This window comes from Acanthopagrus latus, chromosome 4 (genome assembly GCF_904848185.1).
Source record: "Acanthopagrus latus isolate v.2019 chromosome 4, fAcaLat1.1, whole genome shotgun sequence".
NCBI classification, from domain to species: Eukaryota; Metazoa; Chordata; class Actinopteri; order Spariformes; family Sparidae; genus Acanthopagrus; species Acanthopagrus latus.
The window spans coordinates 11,471,335-11,481,634 of NC_051042.1; the positions used below are offsets into that span (position 1 = coordinate 11,471,335).

The 10,300-nt window shown below is 41.4% G+C and overlaps 1 protein-coding gene across 1 annotated transcript; it reads left to right on the top strand.

The window, feature by feature from the left end:
- Window positions 1–9,927, top strand: gpt2 (glutamic pyruvate transaminase (alanine aminotransferase) 2). The gene is made up of 11 exons (XM_037095495.1): window positions 1–507; window positions 1,006–1,095; window positions 2,402–2,510; window positions 3,606–3,739; window positions 3,859–4,102; window positions 5,330–5,409; window positions 6,446–6,582; window positions 7,025–7,199; window positions 8,392–8,547; window positions 9,131–9,243; window positions 9,517–9,927. The coding sequence occupies exons 1-11, from the start codon at window positions 214–216 to the stop codon at window positions 9,671–9,673; spliced, it is 1,689 nt and encodes a 562-aa protein (XP_036951390.1). The 5' UTR covers window positions 1–213; the 3' UTR covers window positions 9,674–9,927.
- Window positions 9,928–10,300: the final 373 nt, after the last annotated feature.

Below are 10,300 nucleotides of genomic sequence, written 5' to 3' on the forward strand. Positions count from 1 at the left end.
AAAAAAATGGAGGGCGGATGATAAAATGGTGCGCGTGTAATTCATCCATGTTAATTTAGTCTCACAGACAACCGAGAACACAGTGAGTCAGCGGTACCAGCGTTTTTTAAACTTGAGAGCCTTTCTCTTTCTGTAATGGCTTCAAAACCGACATATCGTTAATAATAACCGGCTGTTTTGATCGATAAACCATCGGGCCGAACCTGAGGAAACATGCATCGTCTTAAACACTTAGTGAGTCGCTCGTCGCATGTCCCCCTCCGGACGACATCGCTTTCTAAACATGGATGGCAGCACGCCCGGTTTCAAACGCAGGGGCCTACGGAGCAATACGGACTGAAGCGGTTCAGCACGGCAGAGGCCACCGTGGACGCTGGACATCCCGTCACCATGCGAGAGAAGACGCTGACCATGGCGACCCTGAACCCGCAGGTGAAGGCGGTGGAGTACGCCGTGAGAGGACCTATCGTTATCAAGGCGGGTGATATCGAGAGGGGACTGCAAGAGGTGAGCGTCCCGCTGGTCGTGTCTGTCCGCTAATTGTTTATTCGTTTGTGTACAGCACATTCGCTGAGACAGCGAGAAGACCCCCCTCACTACACCTGCTGACGGAATTAGTTTTAACCACTATTACCGACAATTAAGTCTGATATTTTATTAAACGCAACATTTTCCCTATTTAAATTGACACAATGTCAACGTTCCACTGCGTTGTTAAGATTTTACATACAGCGCCAAAGCGACGGAACATAAGATGCAGCTTTTGTGGATGATAGAGTTAAAGCCGGTTGCGTCATACTGTGAGGAGCGGTTAGACCAGCAGGGTACCAGCAGGTACTCTTCAAACCTCCGCCGGCTTTTGTTCGCTAAACTAAACAAATTCTAAAGATATTTCACAGTATGCGCAGTTATCGGAGTGGTGTTCTGTATTCAGCAGCATAATTAAGTCTCTAATTAGCCTGACGGTGTGTGTGTGTGTGTGTGTGTGTTTTCTTGTGTCTTTAGGGAGTTAAGCAGCCTTTCACCGAGGTCATCAAGGCCAACATTGGTGATGCCCATGCCATGGGTCAGCAGCCGATCACCTTTGTTCGTCAGGTGAGGGTTGGACAGACACTCACATAGAAAGCATCAGACCCACTGTCATCACTCAGCTGTAGTTCGAGTCATTAACTGCATGAAACCGTTCTCTGTTCCGTGATCATTTTCTTTTTGTTAGAAAGTTGCCAGCTTTTTCTTTTTCATCTCCTTGTGCATATAGTAACATACAGCAGTGACTGTGAAAAAGTCTTCATCAGATCAGCTGACCATTCATTCCTCATCTTCATTTACCTGTCCTATCATAGTAGCAACAAGACCATCTGGCTCCACCAGGTGTCCCTTTGCCATCACCAGCTCCTTCCAGATCCTCCTCAGCAGCGATGAACAAAAAAAAAAAGAAAAGATAACAATATTAAGCTTTGGAAGAGCAAGATGGGACTGAACAACCAGTCAGAATCAAAGGGTGTCTATCAAGCTTAGAATCAGTTTAAGAATAAGTTGTCCCCCAGCCTCACTGATAATATAACACATATAATATCAAAATATCACACTTGAGAAGAGAGTACTATAGTGTAGACACCTGGAACAATGTGGGTAAGACTACAATAAATAAAAAACAAAGAAGTTCTGCGACAGTGCTAAAAGTGCAGAGAGAATGTAGCTGTGCTAATTTGGTTTTGATGGAAGATGGAGCTACAGGTGTCAGCCAATTATGGAAATAAATGAAAAACAGTAGTAGCCTATTGTATGAAACTAATATGGTCAGTAGTTCCAATATCATTACTACAGAATATACAGGTTTTGTCTAAGGAATTCTTTGGAGGGATAAATGCTGCCCACTTAAATTTTGAGTCATGGTCTTGGGGATACATGTAGAGAAATATATTGTTCCATATCAAAAAGGAAAAGATTGTTGTTGTTGTTGTTGTTGTTGTTGTTGTTGTTGTTATTATTATTATTATTATTATTATTATTATTATTATTATTAGTTTGCCGTGGAGATAAACAGTCTCCTTACCACTTTGTTTTCCCCGTCTGCTGGCACCAGCGTGAGGTCGACCCAACTGTCTGGCATATTCCCATTCTATTTTTGTCTTTATGAGACAGAAAAAGCTGCACCTCACTTATCTGCAGTTCACTTGCTGGGGAAGAGATTCACAAAATGTCTATCAGAAGGAAAGGTTTACATTTATTGTCTGCTATATTGAAAGGAAAATATCATTTCAACAAACAATTTTCACCATGAAAGCTGTCGATGCGCACTCTTGTTAAGTTATTAACATGGCAAACATTAAGGTATGTGCCTCTCCCATCTCTCCTTGTTTCTGTGTTTGAAATTGTATTTTTCTTTCTGCTTGTGCAGGTAGTGGCTCTGTGTTGTTTCCCAGAACTAATGGACAGTCCAGCTTTCCCCGATGATGCCAAACAACGAGCCCAGCGCATCCTCCAGGACTGTGGAGGACACAGCCTAGGTTTGTGTGTGTTGTACTTACACAACCATGTCCTAGAATGTGTCTGTGTTTAAGTTCAGTAGCAGCCGACAATAGAGCCATTTAACAAGGGGCAGTCTGACTTGTGCTATGAAATTGATGTGATGTGACCAGCTACATTGTCTTGCTGGAAAAGATTTACCACAATCAAATCCAAGAGATCTGAGTGTCTGGACTACAAAACAAGTTGCAGAATGGAGTTTCTCCCCTCACAGTGGTTTTTGACTGAGAGCAGACACACAAACCTGACAAGAGTCCTGCATGTAAGTTTATTATTGGCATGAACTCCAGACCACATCCAGAAATCAGATCAGGATATTGTCTTGATTTGCTTGTTCACACATGCAGCACAAAACAGGAGATTGTCCATGTCAGAGGCGTTCACACAGAAATACTCTTTGGTTTTGGCGAGGTCAGCAGTAAGCAGAGCTAATTCTAAATTGATTAACTGTCTGAAAATGGTAAAGGAGTAAAGACACTTTTTACCTGTTCTGTGTGTATGTGAGTGATTTTGTTTACCAGCAGGTGAATAATGTGGAAAAGAGATTAGCCCCAAAGTTAGCCACAACAAATACCTGGTGCAGCAGAGGAGTCTATGCTGTGCTTCACAACCACAATTACACCACTGTGTGATTAAAATCTATTTATAGTAACTATTATTTCGATGATGGCAGCCAATGTGAAGCACAGCATATTTTAGTTTAATATTCCCATTGTAGCACAAACTTGTTTTTCACTACTGAATATGGTAGAATAGAGAACATTTGTGCACGCATGTATCATTAATGTTATGCATCATTGCCAAGCTAAGTGTGGCAGTTAGTCATGATGGAAATCTTAGCTGATTGCTCTGCCTTATGTACAAGCCACAGACAATATAGTGCTTCTCAGCAGGGGAGAAACTTCTGACAAGAATGTCATGTCATCCTTGAATACTGCAGTCAGATGTAATCTATGACATTTCTGCAAGTAATACCCACATTGAGTTTTATTATTATTATTATTATTATTATTATTATTATTATTATTGCATGTTCAAACTTAGTGTATCCAGTATGTTGTCTGTTGTTGATTCAGGCTCGTACAGTGCCAGCCAGGGGGTGGAGTGTGTCCGACGGGACATTGCTGACTACATCGCACAAAGAGACCAGGGTGTCCCTGCTGACTGGAACAACATCTACCTCACCACAGGAGCCAGTGACGGCATCATGGTATGAACAGCTCTTTTGGATTGACAGGAGAGAGGAGGCAGGGTGGTGACAAGGAAGTAACTGGAAAGCATTATGACTGGGTTGACTTGTGATAATAGTGATTATGTTTTTTATTTTAGAGCATCCTGAAGCTGCTAGTATCAGGTCAAGGAAGAACGAGAACGGGCGTGATGATTCCCATCCCTCAGTACCCCCTGTACTCTGCCGCCATCTCCGAGTTGGAGGCAGTTCACATTAACTACTACCTGGATGAGGCCAATTGCTGGGCACTGGATATTGAAGAACTACAGAGAGCTTACATGACAGCTAAGCACCACTGTCAGCCTCGGGTGCTCTGCATCATCAACCCCGGAAACCCCACAGGTAGGACATTGATAGTCATTTGTTGAGACGGTGAACAATGTGGTCTCACTTTTTATCATGGTAAACTTGGAATGAACAGTAAGAGCCACAACTGGTTTCTTATAAGAGAAACATTTCTCACTGGGCTGCAAACACAAAATTCTCTACAGGTGAAGAGGTGACACCTATAGCCTGCGTAAATGTACATTTCCACATTTCGTGTTCCACTGTAGATGGCACCCTTAAAATGTAGGCAGGGTTCTTAGATGATCGTAGCAGCGCCACAAAAAAACTGCTTTGACACATTAAGGAACAATAAAAGATACCACAGGGGTGGGGTGGTGTATTCTTGGAATGTTGTTGTCACAGTAGAGATTATCTGATGGTGAATACCTTACTGTCTGAGGTAATTGTACCTGTTGAACTCCTTTTCTGCTGCCAAGATTACATTTGCTACATCATCTCTGTTACTACTTTCGATTTAATTCTAATTCTCTTTCTACTTGTAGAATTGCTCATAGCATTTAAAACCCTTGCTTACCCAAACTGGACCTTCGTCAAAACCATTAAAAGATCCAGAGCAGGGGTATAGGAGGAGATGAGAAAACGTAACAAAATCGCCATTCATTATGTGGGGGAAATATCTGAGAAACTCAGCAGGATCTTTGATAAACATCATATCCTGGTTCACTTCAAACATAGCAACACACTGAGACTGGAATGTGTCCTTTGAGGAGTAAAGGAATCCATATATGTCGAACTGGAACGATTGTCCTTGAACCAAAGAGGTGGCCTATGACTTACTTATCACCCTACTACAATGCTGTACTGAGGACTCACCCCAGACAGCTTAGCAACCACTCAAACCTGTGATCACCTAGCCCTAATAACAACTCTAAAACTCAGAGCTCAAATATGTCCTTGACGACTCTGTAAGGACACTCCCACACAGACTTTAAAATCCTGCAACTCCCCTCCAGTGAGTGAGAACTGAAGAAGCCTCATGGATGAAAGGCTGAAACGTCTTCAAGAAAGTCCAGTTTCCAATGCTATAGCACTTACAATTCCACTTACCGGTACTTAAATTTTTTGGTTTCACAACACTCATCCACATGTACTCATTTAATTTTCCCTGCATTTCCATTGCAGTTTTTATATTCTTGAGTTTCTGTTAAGACCTGACACCAGCTTCATATTTACTTCCAGTGGTAATACTATGTATATCTCTCTCCCCACTCTGTTCTCCAGGTCAGGTGCAGAGTAAGAAGTGTATAGAGGAGGTGCTCCACTTCGCCTATGAGGAGAATCTGTTTGTCATGGCTGATGAGGTAACTTCAACTGCCAGCATCTAATTTGTTATACCAAACATCTTCAGAAATAAGCTTTCTGTAACATCCGAAAATCATTATCCCTTTATCCAAAAAACGTAACTGTTTAGACCTTAGTTATTGTTCCTGTGCCCAGGTTCAAGGTGTGTTCCAGTGACTTAGCATAGCAGTTTTTTTTTTTTTGTAAAGTTGAAATCAAATCAGTTCCACTCTTTGCTCCCAGTTTTTAAATGGCACACGATAGATACAATGTGTAAAATGTCTTTGTTGAAAACATTTGTGAAAATGCAAGTATACAGCAGTGTTCAAACCCAGTGAAATCTGGATTTCATTCATGGCTAGTGTGCATTTTATTTGGTTGGCAGTCGCTATAACTTCAGGAGAGTGTCGGAGTGAGGAAAGAAGTCAGTAAATGTAACAAAACATACATGAATAAAACTTTAAAACATTTCATCGCTGCAGTCAGGTTGAGAAATGGGAGTGGAAATGAATCCACTTTTTAATCCCGAAATCTCCTCCGCAGCCCTTTTTAGAACAGATTCTGATGTACTCCTGGTGAAGTCCTCCAGAAGGTCTAGCTTTGCACTCTGTCCTCCAGAGCTTGCCGGCTCTGAAGCAGCTGAGCAGTGCCTCTTCCCACACACCACTCGGCAGACATCTTTTGTTTCCATAGAGGGACGTCTAGCAGCAGAAATAAATTATCTTGTTGAGTCATAATGTATCCATTATGAAGCCCTTTTATATTATGATGTATTTATTTTGGTACACATTGTATTTATTGCTTCAAATATTAGATTTTTTTCTAACAATTGTCCCATTACTTTAATAACTAATAGTCCTTTTGAAAAACAAAGCAAAAAGAACATTCTTATTGTGCCTTCTGTTACACTCCACTGGCTCTCGTTTGACATTTTCATACAGGTATCACCAGGAGCTCACCGTGGCTGCAATTTAAGCAAAACTGAATGTGTTGGTAATTGGAGAGATTATTTTTTTTCCTACCAGATTGTGATTAAGCTGGCTGATGTTGTTACAGGTGTACCAGGACAATGTGTACTCACCAGACAGTCAGTTCCACTCCTTCAAGAAGGTCCTCTATGAGATGGGCCCTGAGTACTTCAGCAATGTGGAGCTGGCCTCCTTCCACTCCACCTCCAAAGGCTACACTGGAGAGTGAGTATCCTCTGCACTAAACACCCACATTCAGCTCCTCTCTCATAATATGGTGAGCAAGCAAGAGTGACATTCTAGTACACTAATATAACCTGACAATTTCAGTATGTCTTCATCAGTTATCTGTGTATTCAGAGACATGACACTAAATGTTGTGCACAGGTTTTGTCCTGTCCACAACTAATTTTCCACTGTTGCTGTAATTGACGGGGAACCTTTAATTCCCATGAAATGAATCACATCCTCCAGCCTCTTATTCACTGCGTGAATTATACATACAGGCCTTAGTTTGACTATAATCATTTGGTTAATGGGAAATATTGTTTCAAACGGTTCAGTATTAATGCATGTGTCAGTACATGGGCACAGTGTAGCGTTAATTTTTGCCTTGAACCAAGACTCAACTATTATATCTGTGTTTCTTTTTCTGTCTCCCACTTAGGTGTGGTTTCCGTGGAGGCTACATGGAGGTGTTGAACATGGATCCGCAAGTGAAGGCCCAGCTGGTCAAATTGCTGTCTGTCCGTCTCTGCCCCCCTGTCTCTGGTCAGGCAGCGATGGACGTTATTGTAAATCCCCCCCAAAGACATGAGCCCTCCTATGCTCAGTTTACCAAGGTGTGTGTCTGTGGCCTCTGTTTTCACTTCGCTGCACCTTAACATTACAAGCATTCTTTCAGCAAATTACTGGGTTGCTTTTATTGTTAAGCAGCAATGAGAAATGCAATCTGTTTGTCACTAACATTAGCATTAATTACTATTGTTGAGGGATCAAACATACTCCTTCTCCTAAACTGTCCTTAAAACCTAGATGGATAGTAATGAACCATCATCTTTGAGAAAGAAATGATGGTAACTCATAGCTATGTTTAATAGTGAATGTAAGAGCATTTCCACACATGCAATGAGAAGACAAGTGGAGGGATTGGAACTAACAGCTGTGTAGCCTTGAGAGACAATTTATCAGTGAGGATAATTGGAAAAAATGGCTTTAATTTGCTGGGGAGCATAAAGATTGGACTCTGGAGGAATGGAAATTGGTCATGTGGTCTGATGAGGCCAGATTTACCCTATTCCACAGACTCCAAGCCTTAACCTCATTGCGATTCTTTGGAATGTGCTGGAAAAGACTTTATGCAGCGGCCTAACCCTCCCACCATCAATAAGATCTTCGTTAAAAATGAATGCAACCTGGATGGAAATAACGGTTGTGACAATGCATTATTTTGCTTAATATGGCCCAATGAAAAGTGAGTGATGTCACAGTGAGGCTGTGAGTGAGGCTGTCAGACTTTTTTTTTTTAATTTTTTTTTAATAAACTAGTTGTCCTGTGCATGCAGAAGGAGATCAGCTCTTGCTCAGTGCACAGCCTGTCTCAGCCCAATGAGAAGCCAATAACTATTTGATGCCTAACATGTTCACGCTAATCTTTAACTGAAATGGATCCAGTCATTCACAGTTCAAACTTAAGTAATTAAAACATTCTGATGTGATTACACCTGAGGTGGGGAGTATGCTTTCCAGGAAGGAATGCTTGTGTTGTTCCGCCATATGACTATTTCTTCCCTTTTTAATTGTATCTCTTATTTTTGCTATTGTTCCTGTTCTTGTAATATGTTTCTGTTTTTGTAATATTCTGTTACTGCTGTGACAAACAAATTCCCCCATCTGCGGGACATTAAATTGATTTCTGATTCTGATCCTACATTAGGCGAGGTGAGGTGACCCTTGGGTGTGGACTTGCATCTTAAATGATGGTCATCGTTTATTTGCTAACCCTCATGTATGATGTGTTCTGTTGGTCCCCAGGAGAAAAGGGCAGTCCTTGATGCCCTGGCTCACAAAGCCAGGCTGACAGAGGAAATTCTAAACTCGGTGCCTGGGATGACGTGCAACCCAGTCCAAGGAGCCATGTATGCCTTTCCTCAGATCTTCATCCCACCACGAGCAATACAGGAAGCACAGGTCTGTTACTGAACCCAGGCTAAAATTTGAAATTTTTCCTTTTTTTTCTACAAAAGATGAATTTTCAGAAAACAAATTCTCTCTTAAGGTCATATGGACACTAAAGAATAAACTTCATGCAGCGGCCTGGGGTTTGAGTCCAGCCTGTTAATTGCATAGTTTGAGATCTGAATACATAAATACATTTACTCAAAGGGTTCATGGTTTCTGGGAGCAACACTTGTGGGTCCTGTAAGTAGAATACCATCTTTTTTTTTTTTTTTTTCGGGCCTTTTTATGGCTTTAGTCATTAACATCTTAAGAGATGACAGGTTGAGAGAGGGGCAGTGACACGCAGCAAGGAACCCCTGGCCGGGACTTGAACCCAAGGGCCGCTGCAGCGAAGACAAAGCCTCTGTACATGGGACATCTGCTCTACTAACTGAGCTAAAAAGCGTCTGCCCAGTTAAATTTTAATGTGAAGCCGCAGCATAAAGAAATCTTTGGTTTGCATTATTAGTAAATTAACACTGTCGACATGCAGCCACCCTATTGGAAACCTGAGTCACAGTTGAATGTATCATTCTAATTTATGTGTCTGCAGTCCCTTTCTATGGCTCCTGACATGCTGTACTGCCTCAAACTGCTGGAGGAAACTGGTATCTGTGTGGTACCTGGAAGTGGATTTGGCCAGAGGGAGGGAACCTATCACTTCAGGTGAGACATAAACACTTCCTCACGCCAATGCAGCCTTATTTAACATTTGCAATAGGATTTAAGATCACAAGACTTGGATAGATTGTTTTTAAAAGTGGCAAATTATGACACATTTGCTGAATTTAAGATGTTATATGCACAAGCCTAAATGTGCCCAATTTTTACACAAGATATCTCAACATTAAATCTACAAATGGACCATGAATTGAAATGGAACCATAATATATTTAAACATGCTATGTATTTGTTTTCATTGTGCGTTTTGTTTCTTAGAATGACCATCCTTCCGAATCCAGAGAAGCTGAAAGTCCTCCTGGAGAAGCTGAAGGAGTTCCACCTCAGATTCCTTGAAGAGTATTCACAACAGGAACCTCAGACCAACAGAAACACCCAAGATCAACACAGAGAAATGTCAAAGAAACCAGACTGATCCCCTCCCCAGACTTAGGCAGAATGTGCTATTTAAAATTAACAGCTTGTGTAATGTTAATATTGCTTTGAGTTATACTTGTATTTAAGAAGGGTTTGTTACATAAATGTGTGCCTTTCTCGCAGATGATATTTAAAAAGGCAAAGGATCCTCCACCTGTTTACAGATGAGGCCCTGAATAAGAGAAAAGACTGTATAACAACATATGAAGTGCACTGATCCTCTTGTCCCATAAATAGTTATTCATGCTCTCATTGCTCTGTGCTGTGTTGCTCAGCGGTAAACATCCACTGAAAATCCTGCATTCAACCATCTGCTCTTCACCATCCAACGTGCTTTTCATGCTCGGCCAAGGACTTGACATATCCACTTGTTACGCACATACAAAGTGTACACGGCGTTGTATACCACTATAAATGCGTTTGCAAAAATGCTACAAAATTGTTTTTGTTTTGGTATTGCGTTTTTTTTTAACAAAGTAAAAAAAAAAATCACAAGTGTGTAGTTGTGGTCAAAAGTTTACATATACTTGGAAAGAAAATGTTTATCATGACAGTCACGATGGCTAAACTTTCCTCTCAGCTGTCCCGACTTCACCTGCCGCTCGCCCTCGTCACTCGCTTCACC

What these genes read in the sequence shown, in the direction of transcription:
- gpt2 (XM_037095495.1), top strand. Translation starts at nt 214, where the DNA reads ATGCATCGTCTTAAACACTTAGTGAGTCGCTCGTCGCATGTCCCCCTC. An exon ending in TGTTTGTCATGGCTGATGAG is followed by an intron (nt 5,410 to 6,445) that starts GTAACTTCAACT and finishes ATGTTGTTACAG; the next exon opens with GTGTACCAGGACAATGTGTA. An exon ending in GAGGGAACCTATCACTTCAG is followed by an intron (nt 9,244 to 9,516) that starts GTGAGACATAAA and finishes TTTGTTTCTTAG; the next exon opens with AATGACCATCCTTCCGAATC.